Source organism: Oikopleura dioica, chromosome 2, assembly GCF_907165135.1.
Source record: "Oikopleura dioica chromosome 2, OKI2018_I68_1.0, whole genome shotgun sequence".
Taxonomy (NCBI): domain Eukaryota; kingdom Metazoa; phylum Chordata; class Appendicularia; order Copelata; family Oikopleuridae; genus Oikopleura; species Oikopleura dioica.
The window spans coordinates 518,795-534,195 of record NC_137292.1 but is presented as its reverse complement, the minus strand read 5'-3'; the positions used below and the strand labels follow the sequence as shown (position 1 = coordinate 534,195).

The window sequence follows — 15,401 nt, the reverse complement described above, 5'->3', positions numbered from 1 at the left end:
GTTTTTTTTCCGATGAATCAAGTTGGCACTTGAAGGAAGTCGCCCGAGCTGGGCGCGGCGCTTCTCAAGAGCACTTGAGCAGCAATTTTTCAAATTAGCCACTGACCAAATAAATAACAATATTATGAAAGTTTGATAGTTTATTATATAGAGAGTAAACCTCTACATGCTCATAATCCCGAGAATCCTGTTGAGTATCGACTTTGAACTCATCTGGTAGTTCTTGTTTTGTCAAATCTACCATTCCCAGTTCTTCTCCATTACAATTTGTAAATAAAGTTCGTTCCTAAAACTGATGTCTATATTTTTTTCTTATAAATTTTTACCTGGTAGAGTAAAGGTCAGCCGGGCAAAGAGCTTAGAAATCTGCTTTTTCTCGTTTTCGCTCATTCCGTCGATTCTAGAGGCGAGTCGAGTAGTGGCTCCGGCTCCGTTTCGTCAATGTACATTTCATTCCTAAAGTCTTCCTCCTCAAAGGCATAACCGATCGCATCAATTCTAAAGCCATCGACTCCTTCGTCCAGCCAGAAATCGAGAATATCGTTGAGGAACTTTTGAACATCTTTGTGGTACATGTTCAAATCGGTTCTTCTTCTCGATAATCTTCCCGCGCATCTAGTAGCATCCAATCGCAGCCCTCCTTGTTGATCTTCAAAACGCCCGATCTTCTCGACAGTAAAAAAGAAGACGAAAGCAACAATCAATTCTTCGACCAAGTGCGATTTGAAAAAGAACACAAGTCAAAATTTGATTTTATCAGACAAAAAATCAATCAGCCTGGTGAATATCATCTGACAGGTTCAATTTCAAAGAGAGGCATGAATCTTGGAAAGTACGACACGCTTTAATTTCTGTTTTCATGATTTTTTTTCCAATTTTTTTTATCTTAAGAGGGGGGTCGTCAATATTGGGACTTCTTTTGACCAAAAAAGCGAGAAAACCAGATTTGATTGAATCAAAAAGAACTTTGGAGTGAAGAGAAAAGGGTTGAAAGTTTCGACCGGCGACAAGTAGAAAAAAAAAATTTTTGAAAAATTTTTCAAAAATAAGGGTTAAAGTGGGGTCGTCTCTTGACCAAAAAATCTCGGAACCCTTAATTTTTTTCGATAATCAGATTTTTTTTACTAATAGATTGGACCCTTCAAAATCGACTGGCGATCAAAAATTAAAGTGTAACTCCCTTAAAAAATTTTTTCTTATTGATTAAAAATATCCGATTTTCAAAAAATTCCATATTTTTACACTTTTTCGCCTGATTTTTTTCAAGAATCGCATAGACTCGGTATTTTTAATAAATAATGATTCAAAAACCATTTAAAAATGATGTCTTACGATAAAAACAGATATTTTGATTATTTTTGGCCGAAATCAGCTGCTTACAAAGTCCCGCCGCGCACTCATTTTAAAAATTTAAGTCGATTTTTAGCAGGTCAATTTTCAAAATTGAAAATTTTCCATATTGACGACTCCCCCCTTAAGGGATCCCCCCCCATTTGGCCAACTTTGAGGTCGAACTACTTTTTTTTGGGCTTAGCTATCTTAAAGGTTAGGGGCTTATTTTAAAGCTCATTTCTAAATGAGCAATGTCTAGTATGGAAATTAAATTTGATAAGGGGAATCATCTCTAAAAATAGCTCTAAAGACATTGATAGTCGCCAAAAACCCAGTTTTAGGCCATTTTCAAAGTCGAACTACTTTTTTTCCTTCTTATATATTCCCCTTTTTTTATTCTCCAAACCTTCCTTGATCCCTATTCTATGATCTCTAGTACAGGCATCTGATTTAGTCAAGGATTGTAGATTTTGTCTTAACAAAAACTTTTTCGCCTGACTTTTGTCATTTTCAGGACTTTCTATGCTCTCTAGCGCCTCTTAGTGGCATAATATTTTATGATCACTATTTTTTTCTGATTCAGCTAAGTTGGAGCTTTCTAAAAAGCCCTCATTTATTTGATTTCGTCGACTTTGAAAAGTCAAAAATTTTGAGAATTTTTTCTAAGTAATTTTTTTATCAAAATAAGCCATTTTCAAACCTTTGTCACGGCTAATCCCGTGAAGTACGCCCCTTGACATAATATATGAAAATGATCCTCAGACGATGGAGATTTTAAAAATGTACCACAAAAAAGCTCTCGATGACATTTTTCAAATCGGGAGGGGATCCCTTAAGAAATTTTGCCGCACTAGTGTCGGCGCCGACACTCGACCAAATCTACATTGTCGGGTGTTGGTCGGGCAATGGTCGTGTTTTTGTCGGGTCAGTGGTCGGTTTTCGCTCATTCTCGGGCATATTTTCCGATATAAATTCACTTCTGTTATTCGACAAGTTTTTCTTATTTCAGTGTCACTAGCGACAAAATCATTTAAAATCTAGAATATTCATAAAATCGAAAGTTTTATACCCCCAATCATTCGATTTCGAAGCTTTTCCATCATTCTCATGTGTTTAAAAAAACCGACCACCGACACGACAAAAAACCCGACCCGACCCGACCCGACCCGACCATGTTTTTGGCCATTTCAAAGTAGCCCGACCCGACCCGACATTGTAAATGGGTGGTCGACCCTAGCTCCGCAATCAATTATTTCATCAGAATTCGCAGTACTATTTTGTCGATTGCTGCTGCGGTATTATGTCCCAACAAGCCGAGCTTCCAGATATGGTGGCACGTTCCATATTTGCGAGAATATTATTCGGGACGTGACGAAGTACTTGAAACCATGTCTAGCTGGAAACCCCAAATTGCCTTAAGGTACGCAATTCTGCTCCCTTACCATGAACCTTACCATGGTTTCAGCGTTATCAAGGCCAAAACGTGGCAGATTTCTTATAACCTTTTTGAAATACGGTCAATCTTCGGGATAGAATCCCGAAGAGCAACAAATCTTAAAAGCGGTCAATCTTTGGGGTCTTCCAAGCTGCTTTTCTCACTTTTTGCCGCTGTTGTTTCCAACAGAAAATTATCAATTCAAACCACCCCTTACCTGGGGGATCCTTTCGACAGTACTGAAAATGGCACGAATGGCACGAATGGCACGAAAGGCACGAATGGCACGAAAACATGTCTTTTCATCGTGCCATTTTCAGTAAAATTCTAGAAACTATTTTGTTATTGTTTTTCCACCCTTGAGTTTCCTACCATTAAACCCGCGGAGCGGCCGTTTATTACTTGAAGATTCAATGAAAAATTGATAATTTATGCTAAAATCACTATTATTTCGATTTTTATCAATGACAATGACAAAATTGAGGAATTTCACTCAAAAAGTATCTTTTGGGCCTGAATTTGCGGTCAATTTAAAAAGTTTCTTATATTTTTATTTGTTTTAGATCATGATTAATGAACTTTTCAAGTTGTTAAATAACTATCGTTTCAACAAAATCCGTTAATTTCCCAGTTCAATTCATAATATTCCTCAAGGTTAATTCGCAAAAAATGTGTCTCTGTTTTCGTGCCATTTTCAGTGAGTTCGTGCCATTCGTGCCATTCGTGCCATTCGTGCCATTTTCAGTATTGACCGATCCTTTTGACAGAAGTTAAAGCGATCTCCACAAGGTTTTCCGTTTCTGAAGGCAATCAGCTGATAGCAATATTCATAAGGCAGGCGAATGAAAGGATTTTTGATAACGTGGCAGCAAAATTTGCTGGTGAAAACGCTTATTTTGACACCGAAGATTGACCGCTATTTAACTTGGTAGCCCTTCGGGATTCTACCGCGAACAGGGCTGGATAATTTGAAATCACCAAAAATTTTAAATCATATTTTGTCTGAAATCTCATTTCCATTTCAAAATTTGCACCATCTCAGACAATCTCAAATCTCAGATTGATTCCAACATCCTAGTCATTTTTTCCATATTTCTGAGATTGCTGGGATCTCATTTTTGACATGAATCAGATGGTTGATTCATATTTTTTAGGGGTTTGAGATTTTTGTTGATTTCAAAATATCCAGCCCTGACCCCGAAGATTGACCGTATTTCAAAGCGCCTATTCTTCGAGATCCTTACACCTAGGTCAAACATAATTTGTTGAACTTTGATTTTTCGGGTCACGAGGAAGCACAATTTCCGCCTGAAATTAAAACTCTGATAAGAAATTGGCAATAAAAATTCAAAATTAATGGGTCACGAAATTCATAATTACGAAATCGAGAAGCAAAGCAATTTCGTAAGAACACGCACGGCTTCTCGAAATGGCGCACTTGAGCGCACCACACGGTCGATTTCTTCAACGATTTAAGGATATACCCGATAAAATTGAACTTTTATAGCGCCGAAATGCGACGTAGGATCATTTTTATTTTAATAGCAATTCTACCGTAAAATGCACGTAGAACTCAAATCTGGTACTTTTTATATTTTCTCATTTGAATTTTTCTCTTTAGAGCAATTTCAAATCTAACTCTCTCGATTACTCGAAATTTTTGGTATAAATCGGTCGAGATTTTTCGATAGATAAGTTCTTTAGACCGTTATCTACAATATTGATGGTTTATTTTTCCTTAATTCCGAAGGAAACCGATTCTAGAGCCATTTCATTGAGGGCTACTCAGCGCATGAAAGCTCTACAAAGCGGCGCGCTGGGTTCTCACTCACTCGACTCCTCTTTTCCGAGAGAAAGTGAGTGGTTGAGCGCATCGCTCTGATTGGTAGCACGCGAAAAAGCGCGCAGAGAAGAAAAATAGGAGTATGAAAGAGGAGAACACTAGAATGAAAATTCGATGGGGTTAAAGAATTTGATCCCATCAATTTTGTAGCTTAGCATTATTTTAATACAGAACACGGGTCAGTTTTAGCGATTTAGTGGAAAAATTTCGAGAAATCGAGAGAGTTCGTTTTCAAATCGCTCTAGAGAGAAAAATTGTAATGAAAATTTTTGAAAAAGTACCAGAATTGAATTTAACGCACACTTTTAGGTAGGATTGCTTTTGAAATAAAAATGATCCGACTTCGTATATAGGCGCTATGAATGTTCAATTTTATCGGGTATATCCTTAAGTGACCTTTTTCTTGCAAGATCCATCTTTTGTCAGAGAAAGCTTTTCTTACTCGAAAGTAAGATGAAAGTAAGAATTCGTTTTTAGTTTAATAGAGAAATTGTCCTAGCCAAATTTTGATTTGTTATTTTTAACAAAAATTTTAGGTTCTCGCGGCGGTCATTTCTGCAGCTGCTACTGCTCAATCTTTGGAAGACCGAGGCTCGACCACTGCTTGGACCTCGATCGAGACTGCCTACAGCAGTCTTTACGATGCAATTCTGACCGCATACTCCAATACGAACATCCCCGGTGTGAAGAAAGCCAATCGACTTCGAGACTTTCTCAACAAAGTGGACAATTTTCCGACTCGAGTTTCCGACTCCTGCGCCAATTTTGCTGGTTCCGGCGATCCAAACGCTTTCGTCTTCCCAAACTACGACGAGAATGACATCTGCCACTCGCTCAACAATCTTGTCGCTTCTGTCATGAGCTTTCACGATGCATTCGTGTGCATGGACGGTGTCAACCTCACCACGCACAACGGATGGGCTCCCCACAAAATGAGGAGACTTATTCACCGCCAGCGCCACATTCTCTTCAATCGAAAATTCAAGCAGCTCAAATGCAATCTCCCGCTGGCGCCGACCCCTGCTCCCTGCGAATTCGATCCCTGCGACGGACTTGAAAGCTGCGAAACATTCGTCAATGGATGCTCGCTCTTCCCAGTCCGAAACAATCTAGTCTCCACGGTGCAAACAGCCCTCGACTACAAGTTCTCTGCTGAAGTACTCTGCAACAGCGTTCCTGATGGAAACTGGCAGAATATTTTCCATGTTTCGAGAAACGGTGGAGACGTCGAGAGCGTTGGCGATCGAACCTTTGGTCTTTTCCAAAAGCCGGATGGACACCTTCATCTCACTGTCAATGACCCGACCCTCAGTCAGTATCAAAGATATGACGAATTTCCTTGCACGTCCGGCGAATGGGCGACTTACTCTGTCGAAGTTAGACAGATTTCAGGAAGTGGAAATGTCGAGTACGTGTCGAAAATTGGGGACACGCCACTTCATACATCGCAGTACAGTGCAGCCGCGCTTCCAGCAGGCTTGGATCTCCAAGTCCACATTGCCGACGACCACTACGACGCTGCAACTAGCTACAGCGTCCGCAATTTCTACTACCAAACCTTCAATCCCTGCCCAACTAGAACCGATCCCTGCGCAGATCTGGACAGCTGCAGCACGGTCGTAGATAGCTGCGAGTTCAACCCTGTGGTTGGCAGTCAGAAAACGGTTTTAAGTGCGGCGCGTAATTACAAGGTTTCCGCCGACATTCTTTGCCCAGACATAAACGAATGGAAATTCAATATTCATCTTTCGGGGAATGGCGACCCATATGCCACACCGACAAACGCCGGAGACCGACAGTTTTCAATCGTTACATCTCCTGATTCAGGATCGATGGAGATCAGTCTGACCGACCCAAGCGCATGGGATAAGAGGCAATCATTCATGCAACCTTGCACGATTGGTGAGTGGAATACGTACTCTCTTGAAGTCAACCAACTTGACGAAGATCCATCCACATTGCGGTGGGTATTTAACTTTGACGGCACACAGGCTAGGTTTTGCGAAAAAATTCACAAAGACAATACCAATACTTTTGAATTACAACTGAGCAAGGAATAAAGGCTTGCTTACCGAGCCCTGCTTGAATAATCGTTCGTAAACCAAGATTAAGGCTGCTCAAGGGACTTACGATCTCAGTGGAGCATATTCAAGCGGCGATCTGAACGCTTTTGTGTTTGATCTGATACCGAACTCTGTCCGAAACTTCTCCTACCAAACATTTGATGATATTTGTCTCTTGAAAAACGAGCAAGTTTTCACTATCAGGGCTCAAACATCAGCGACTGTGTCTGGTGCACAGACAGACGGAACAACCAACTTTCAGTAAGCTGATTTTCCCATAAATATGATAAATACTTTCTTTAATTTTAAGAATTCCAAAGGCCGGCTGCGACACTTGGTTCGACCTTGATGACCCTAACAAAGACGACCAAGAGCCTGGACAAATCGATACTTTCGTACTCGATGTTTCTTCTCTTCCTGCAAGCTGCCTCGAGAACCTTGGCGATATCAGAATCTGGGAGAAAGACAATGATGGATGGTACCCAGACTGGTTCGAAGTCACTGTTGTCGACAAAACAGCTTGCACAACCACTGTGTACTCATACGAGGTGATGATTTATTTATGAATTCAACTCAATCTCAATTTAGGGCTTGCAATGGGTCGAATTTGGCGAGACTTCTTACAGCCAAAACGCTGCTCCAGTTGTCACCCAGTCGTAAAAGACCAAAGCGCTGGCCAAGCGCGATTTCAGCGTCTTCTCTGATACCATTATTACTGCTTATACCGTATAAGTTATACGTTCTTCTTTACTTTAGTTACTTAAGTATTCCTTTTCATCATCGAATTTCGTAGGGCATAGAGGTATTTTCTTCATCATCCTTCGAATCATGAATAAATGCCGAATAGAATGGGAAATCTTTGATATCCATTGATACGATATAAGAATTTATTCAAAATGAGATTCAAAATCAAAAAGTCGTCGATCTTTAGTCGCAGAGGTGAGGATCAAATTGTTTCGTTTTCGCACAGCTCGGCGTTGGACGCAAATTCCTTCGCCAGAGTAGTCTTCCGGGATCTCGCTGAGCTCGAAAATCACACCTAAAAATTTTGAATCTCTTCTTCTTATTAAAAATTCACCGGAATAAGCATCGAGTTCATTGCTGTCGAAATTTTTTGGGAAAGTTTCGACGACTTCTCTGTCATTTCTGATGTCAAAATTCAGCTTGCTTCCGCTCCAGTTGAAGACAATCTCAAAAGTCTTTCCCCCTTCCAAAGTTCTCAAATATCTCAAAAGACCGTCGGGTTTGTCTTTTTCATCATCTGGGTTTCGACAGTAGCTTCCTCGAGTAAACGCTTCATCCTGGCGCAGTTCGATCAAATTTTTATAGTACCAAAGAACAGATTCTTCGTCTTCGAGCTGGTCAGCGACGTTCAAGCCGTCTTTTGCTGATTCTGATAAGGGAAGCCAAGTGCAACGGTTTTGATTGCAGGAAGGAGGGAGGTTTTGAGTGCCGCTGCAGTTTGAGAAGCCATAGTTTTGATCTTGAAAAGATATATAATATTTTATATTATATTATTAATATATCATATATTGCTCGATAGCATTTTGACAAATTTCACAGTTTATTCACCCCTATTTCGGTTTTTTCGTAAAAATATATATAACACGATTCTTTGAAATAGTATATTATCGTCTCTTCACTTTCTTGTTTTTGTTTCTAGAGAGAAACAAAAGCTGATCATTTCATTTACCTGCAATATTGTTCCATGGAAGAGGATTTCGCTCATAATCTCGAGAATCTTGTTGAATATCGACCTTGCATTCATCTGGTAGTTCTTGTTTTGTCAAATCTACCATTCCCAGTTCCTCTCCATTATAAATGAAGTTCGTTCCTAAAACTTATGTCTATATTTTTTCTTATAAATCTTCACCTGGAAGAGTGAAGGTTAGCTGGGCAAAGAGCTTAGAAATTTGCTTCTTCTCGTCGTCGCTCATTCCATCGATTCTAGAGGCGAGTCGAGTGGTGTCATGATTTCCAACGACCCAGTTGGGGGTTCGACCAAATGGCATTTTGAACATCCAGTTGTCGACCAGCTGACGCACCTCGGCTCCGGAAATGGAACCGGTAGAACCAAGGGGGATGAGATCAAAGTTGAAGGGAAAGTCAGCCTCGCGCTCGAAAGCCCCGTAGTATTTCATGTTCTTTTCGGTTGTTGTGTAGACTTCTGTGACCATGAATCGATCGACACCTGAATTTTACATAAGAACAAAGGGAAAACTATTTTGAAACCTGGTTCAGTTGAGTATTTGTCCAGCGTCTTGCGGAAAGTCATGATCAAATCGTGAAGGGATCCATATTCAAAAGTAAAATCGTGATACAAGTTCGACCAGAAAAGTGGCTCCGGCTCCGTTTCGTCAATGTACATTTCATTCCTAAAGTTTTCCTCCTCAAAGGCATAACCAATCGCGTCAATTCTAAAGCCATCGACGCCTTCGTCCAGCCAGAAATCGAGAATATCGTTGAGGTAGGGATCGAACGCAAATCACCATCGGGGCACCCAAAAATTTTTTCTGAACTTATGAATGAAAAAATGGGTTTTGACATTCAAGCTTTTCAAATATGAAACTCAAATTTTTATAGGTATCGTAGATTTTGAGTTATCACTCTTTGAAAAATAATGAGAGACGAAGAAAAGAGCCAATTGGAAGCGCGCAGCGCGGCGAAGCGTCACGCAAAGGGTGGCGCTCCGGGGCGAGAAGCTTTTGCCGCGACGCGTTTCAAGTTTTGCTGCGAGTGAGCTAGTGCTCTAACCAATAGAAAATTGAAAAAGGAGCCTGCACCGGGAATCGAACTCTCGCCCCTGACGTAACCCATTCCCATCTAGTACCAACTCGGCTATTATCTCTTGGTAAATGCCCATTTTGGATGAGAATTAAATAAGGCTAATAGCTCTTTTAAAAATACAGTTATTTTCCTCTATTGTGGTCAATTTTCATAAAAATGTCCACGAAAGTGGGCAAGAGTCTTCAAAAACTGTATTGCCGTAGGGCCTTAAAATTTTTCTTCGATAAATTTTTCTTCGAAAAATGGCAAATTTCTTCATCGAAACGCCTTTTTTGCCTGTTTTACCATTTTTGGTAAATGAAAATGTATAAGCCATCAATTCCTTAAAAAACTTCCTGATTTTTGAAAAACATCCTTTTTCTTCCTCTTTAATTTTCTCGGCTGGATAAATGTCCGCAAAAGTAGAACATTATCCTTGCAAAAGTGTCCCAAAGAAACCCCTGAGAATGAAGAAAATATTGGGGTCAACAAAAGAGAAAAACTATAAATTTAAAATTCAAATCCAAACCATAAAGCTGCTATAAACTGGGACTATAAGAATTTTTTAAATGATGGGTGTGGGTGGGGTTGGGGACATAACTGAGACTGATCACATCAGAGTTCCCAGGCCATTGTCAAGCCCCTTAAATTTAATAATGAAGGAACGGGGCTGAGACGGCCCGAAGGGCCGTCAAGCCCCTTAAATTTAATAATGAAGGAACGGGGCTGAGACGGCCCGAAGGGCCGTCAAGCCCTTAAATTTAATAATGAAGGAACGGGGCTGAGACGGCCCGAAGGGCCGTCAAGCCCTTAAATTTAATAATGAAGGAACGGGGCTGAGACGGCCCGAAGGGCCGTCAAGCCCCTTAAATTTAATAATGAAGGAACGGGGCTGAGACGGCCCGAAGGGCCGTCAAGCCCTTAAATTTAATAATGAAGGAACGGGGCTGAGACGGCCCGAAGGGCCGTCAAGCCCCTTAAATTTAATAATGAAGGAACGGGGCTGAGACGGCCCGAAGGGCCGTCAAGCCCTTAAATTTAATAATGAAGGAACGGGGCTGAGACGGCCCGAAGGGCCGTCAAGCCCTTAAATTTAATAATGAAGGAACGGGGCTGAGACGGCCCGAAGGGCCGTCAAGCCCCTTAAATTTAATAATGAAGGAACGGGGCTGAGACGGCCCGAAGGGCCGTCAAGCCCCTTAAATTTAATAATGAAGGAACGGGGCTGAGACGGCCCGAAGGGCCGTCAAGCCCTTAAATTTAATAATGAAGGAACGGGGCTGAGACGGCCCGAAGGGCCGTCAAGCCCCTTAAATTTAATAATGAAGGAACGGGGCTGAGACGGCCCGAAGGGCCGTCAAGCCCCTTAAATTTAATAATGAAGGAACGGGGCTGAGACGGCCCGAAGGGCCGTCAAGCCCTTAAATTTAATAATGAAGGAACGGGGCTGAGACGGCCCGAAGGGCCGTCAAGCCCTTAAATTTAATAATGAAGGAACGGGGCTGAGACGGCCCGAAGGGCCGTCAAGCCCTTAAATTTAATAATGAAGGAACGGGGCTGAGACGGCCCGAAGGGCCGTCAAGCCCTTAAATTTAATAATGAAGGAACGGGGCTGAGACGGCCCGAAGGGCCGTCAAGCCCCTTAAATTTAATAATGAAGGAACGGGGCTGAGACGGCCCGAAGGGCCGTCAAGCCCCTTAAATTTAATAATGAAGGAACGGGGCTGAGACGGCCCGAAGGGCCGTCAAGCCCCTTAAATTTAATAATGAAGGAACGGGGCTGAGACGGCCCGAAGGGCCGTCAAGCCCCTTAAATTTAATAATGAAGGAACGGGGCTGAGACGGCCCGAAGGGCCGTCAAGCCCCTTAAATTTAATAATGAAGGAACGGGGCTGAGACGGCCCGAAGGGCCGTCAAGCCCCTTAAATTTAATAATGAAGGAACGGGGCTGAGACGGCCCGAAGGGCCGTCAAGCCCTTAAATTTAATAATGAAGGAACGGGGCTGAGACGGCCCGAAGGGCCGTCAAGCCCTTAAATTTAATAATGAAGGAACGGGGCTGAGACGGCCCGAAGGGCCGTCAAGCCCCTTAAATTTAATAATGAAGGAACGGGGCTGAGACGGCCCGAAGGGCCGTCAAGCCCTTAAATTTAATAATGAAGGAACGGGGCTGAGACGGCCCGAAGGGCCGTCAAGCCCTTAAATTTAATAATGAAGGAACGGGGCTGAGACGGCCCGAAGGGCCGTCAAGCCCCTTAAATTTAATAATGAAGGAACGGGGCTGAGACGGCCCGAAGGGCCGTCAAGCCCTTAAATTTAATAATGAAGGAACGGGGCTGAGACGGCCCGAAGGGCCGTCAAGCCCTTAAATTTAATAATGAAGGAACGGGGCTGAGACGGCCCGAAGGGCCGTCAAGCCCTTAAATTTAATAATGAAGGAACGGGGCTGAGACGGCCCGAAGGGCCGTCAAGCCCTTAAATTTAATAATGAAGGAACGGGGCTGAGACGGCCCGAAGGGCCGTCAAGCCCCTTAAATTTAATAATGAAGGAACGGGGCTGAGACGGCCCGAAGGGCCGTCAAGCCCTTAAATTTAATAATGAAGGAACGGGGCTGAGACGGCCCGAAGGGCCGTCAAGCCCCTTAAATTTAATAATGAAGGAACGGGGCTGAGACGGCCCGAAGGGCCGTCAAGCCCCTTAAATTTAATAATGAAGGAACGGGGCTGAGACGGCCCGAAGGGCCGTCAAGCCCTTAAATTTAATAATGAAGGAACGGGGCTGAGACGGCCCGAAGGGCCGTCAAGCCCCTTAAATTTAATAATGAAGGAACGGGGCTGAGACGGCCCGAAGGGCCGTCAAGCCCTTAAATTTAATAATGAAGGAACGGGGCTGAGACGGCCCGAAGGGCCGTCAAGCCCTTAAATTTAATAATGAAGGAACGGGGCTGAGACGGCCCGAAGGGCCGTCAAGCCCTTAAATTTAATAATGAAGGAACGGGGCTGAGACGGCCCGAAGGGCCGTCAAGCCCTTAAATTTAATAATGAAGGAACGGGGCTGAGACGGCCCGAAGGGCCGTCAAGCCCTTAAATTTAATAATGAAGGAACGGGGCTGAGACGGCCCGAAGGGCCGTCAAGCCCCTTAAATTTAATAATGAAGGAACGGGGCTGAGACGGCCCGAAGGGCCGTCAAGCCCTTAAATTTAATAATGAAGGAACGGGGCTGAGACGGCCCGAAGGGCCGTCAAGCCCTTAAATTAATAATGAAGGAACGGGGCTGAGACGGCCCGAAGGGCCGTCAAGCCCTTAAATTTAATAATGAAGGAACGGGGCTGAGACGGCCCGAAGGGCCGTCAAGCCCTTAAATTTAATAATGAAGGAACGGGGCTGAGACGGCCCGAAGGGCCGTCAAGCCCCTTAAATTTAATAATGAAGGAACGGGGCTGAGACGGCCCGAAGGGCCGTCAAGCCCTTAAATTTAATAATGAAGGAACGGGGCTGAGACGGCCCGAAGGGCCGTCAAGCCCCTTAAGGGTATGGTACGCGCAGAGGCCCAAAGCAGAGACGATCTTCTCCGGCCCTATCAATACTGGGAAGGCGTACAATAGCGCAAAATTAAGTTCTATCCTAGATCTTCTGATTTACACGAGCTTTTCTCAAAATTCAAACAAAAAAGTCGTGTGCGGATGGCTCAAAGTTGTCGTCTCGGTCAAAAATCGCGAAATAAGCCTATATTCAGAGGAGATCTCCTCTGAAGTTACCAAAGGACACCCCCTCAATCCTTTTTTATAGTAAAGTTTAGACCCTAATCTTAAATATTACACGAGCTTTTTCAATTGGTCAAAAATTTTTATGTAAAAATTTTAAAGTACGAAGGTACCTATTTTTCGTTCCTTTAGCTTCGTGAATTGCCTTGGGGGCATAGCCCAAAAGCGCCCATTTTTATCGCAAATAAATGTCCTGAACGTGAGCTTTCCAAGAAGGTATCATATGACACCCTATCATAACGATCAGAAATTGTAAAAATTTTATAATTTCCGCCTTTTAGCCAAAATGCACTAATTTTTGCCACTTTCAATTGCATTTTGTGGGAAAATGGGTTGAGATAGAGTTAATACTCATGTAGAGTTTTTGGTCAGAATTTCATGGGGATTCAGAATATATGGTCAAAAACCGATTCTGAGACTTGACCCTGTGCGCGTACCATACCCTTAAATTTAATAATGAAGATTTGATATTTTTTGAATAACAGTTTTTGATCGTTTTGAGACCCAATTATCAATCGAAAGCTTACAATAAGCTTTTGAGGAAAATGAGATTCCTACAATCCAACCCGAGAACACCGATGGAAGTTTATTTCTATTACTAAGTTTTAAAAATAAAAATATTTTCATTAAAAATCGCAATTAAAAAGGACGCAAAATGATGGTTTTCACGGACATGACTTGAAGGTGAGCTCTCTATGGCCAAACTCCCTTTATTATTTTTTCTGAAAAATTTTTCGACTATAGTTTAAGGTCCAATCAATAAGTAGTAGAAGAGTTTATAAAAATCTTCTTAACCATTCGAGCCTGAGAGCTGTTTGAAAATGGTCAATTTCCCGAAAACCCCCACTACCTCATTAAATATATTAATGAAGGATGGATCCATCTACAAATGCGAATAGCTTAGTTGTCAATTGATGGGTTCGAGTCATTCTGGAGGCGCGAGTTCGAAGCCCGCCGCGCCCTTTTTTAATTTTTTCGTGCGCCTCTCTCTGGCGCCTTCGCGCTCGCGCGTTCACGCAGGCTATGCGCTATTGCCGCCGCTGCATGAGTCATAGTTTAGAAGTACAAAAAGGCAAGCGTAAGTACGCGCTGCCGATTTTGATTATTTTTCCACTGAAATCTCTTTCTTTCGTTAGAATACATATCATATCACGATCGCGTGATTAAGCACCCAGAGGAAGGCTGTTAAACCGACAGTATCCGGAAAACCGGAAGTGATACTGGAATTTAATTAGGAGATTTGAAATCAGCATATGCGAATTATTATAGAAAATTTTTATTCCAGGGGCCTAACTCTATTTTTAAAATTTGCCGTTTTGATTTGCGTTCGGTCCCTACGTTGAGGAACTTTTGAACATCTTTGTTGTACATGTTCAAATCAGCTTGGAACCAGCCGAATCCGCGGTAGTAATATTTTCCAACTTCGGGGTGGAAGGTCCAGGCGGGCAGGTCGCCCTTGTCGTTGACGGCGAAAATGGATTGCCAGTTGTTCGGGCAAGCGGGCGTTTCTTCCTTGATATCGACGTTGGAGCAGGCGCAGTTGGCGGCGTCGGGGACTTGGGCACCGGACTCCGATTCGACCATTTTGCAGTTTTGGGCTTGTCGCCGTCTCGCCACACGTAGAAATTTGCTGCTTCTGAAACATTCTGGAACTTGGCGTGTTCGACAGAGGTATGATTCGGGACAAAATCCAAGACCAACTTCATCCCTCGATTATGCATCTCGCTGATCAACAATTGCAAATCCTTCATATTTCCAAAGACTGGATCCGGCTGGCGATAGTCGGAAACATCGTAGCCAAAGTCCTGCATTGGGCTCATGAAAATCGGTGAAACCCAGACGACGGAAATGCCAAGGTCGTCTTTGAGATAGTCGAGCTTTTCGATGATGCCCGGGATGTCGCCAATTCCGTCGCCGCAAATGTCATCTTCGCGGTCTTGATTGAGGTCTGGGTCGCAATCCTAGGGAGAGAAATGATCAAGTTTCTTGTCCAGCTTTGTTTTACCTTGAAAGATCTGGGATAAATCTGATAAATCGGTGATTTTTCCCAAAAGTCCAAACACGGCGGGCTTTGAGCAATGATCACTCCCGACAAAGAAATCAGTGTCGCAAAAGTCGCCAAAATCAGTACCCATCCAAAAAGTCGACCGACCACGAATTTCTTTTGCCGAGAATAGTGAATGAGCACTTCTGCGGGC

At 42.8% G+C, this 15,401-nt stretch overlaps 2 protein-coding genes across 2 annotated transcripts; one reads left to right on the top strand and one right to left on the bottom strand.

Moving 5' to 3' along the window:
• Positions 1–6,488: 6,488 nt before the first annotated feature.
• LOC145699663 (uncharacterized) lies at positions 6,489–7,392 on the top strand. Its single transcript, XM_081776931.1, has 4 exons — positions 6,489–6,601; positions 6,723–6,934; positions 6,984–7,221; positions 7,262–7,392. The coding sequence occupies exons 1-4, from the start codon at positions 6,494–6,496 to the stop codon at positions 7,331–7,333; spliced, it is 630 nt and encodes a 209-aa protein (XP_081633057.1). The 5' UTR covers positions 6,489–6,493; the 3' UTR covers positions 7,334–7,392.
• Positions 7,393–7,558: 166 nt separating this feature from the next.
• On the bottom strand, positions 7,559–14,917 carry LOC145696794 (amino acid transporter heavy chain SLC3A1-like). Its single transcript, XM_081773885.1, has 6 exons — positions 14,548–14,917; positions 8,906–9,140; positions 8,547–8,864; positions 8,367–8,507; positions 7,752–8,156; positions 7,559–7,712 (listed from the first exon to the last, which is right to left on the bottom strand). Exons 1-6 carry the CDS (start codon positions 14,785–14,787, stop codon positions 7,561–7,563), a joined length of 1,491 nt encoding a protein of 496 aa, XP_081630011.1. The 5' UTR covers positions 14,788–14,917; the 3' UTR covers positions 7,559–7,560.
• Between the last annotated feature and the right edge of the window lie 484 nt (positions 14,918–15,401).

What these genes read in the sequence shown, in the direction of transcription:
- LOC145696794 (XM_081773885.1), bottom strand. Translation starts at nt 14,787, where the DNA reads ATGGTCGAATCGGAGTCCGGTGCCCAAGTCCCCGACGCCGCCAACTGC. An exon ending in GCTAACCTTCACTCTTCCAG is followed by an intron (nt 8,508 to 8,546) that starts GTGAAGATTTAT and finishes CATAAGTTTTAG; the next exon opens with GAACGAACTTCATTTATAAT. An exon ending in TGAACTCGATGCTTATTCCG is followed by an intron (nt 7,713 to 7,751) that starts GTGAATTTTTAA and finishes CAAAATTTTTAG; the next exon opens with GTGTGATTTTCGAGCTCAGC.
- LOC145699663 (XM_081776931.1), top strand. Translation starts at nt 6,494, where the DNA reads ATGCAACCTTGCACGATTGGTGAGTGGAATACGTACTCTCTTGAAGTC. An exon ending in TTAACTTTGACGGCACACAG is followed by an intron (nt 6,602 to 6,722) that starts GCTAGGTTTTGC and finishes ACCAAGATTAAG; the next exon opens with GCTGCTCAAGGGACTTACGA. An exon ending in CCACTGTGTACTCATACGAG is followed by an intron (nt 7,222 to 7,261) that starts GTGATGATTTAT and finishes ATCTCAATTTAG; the next exon opens with GGCTTGCAATGGGTCGAATT.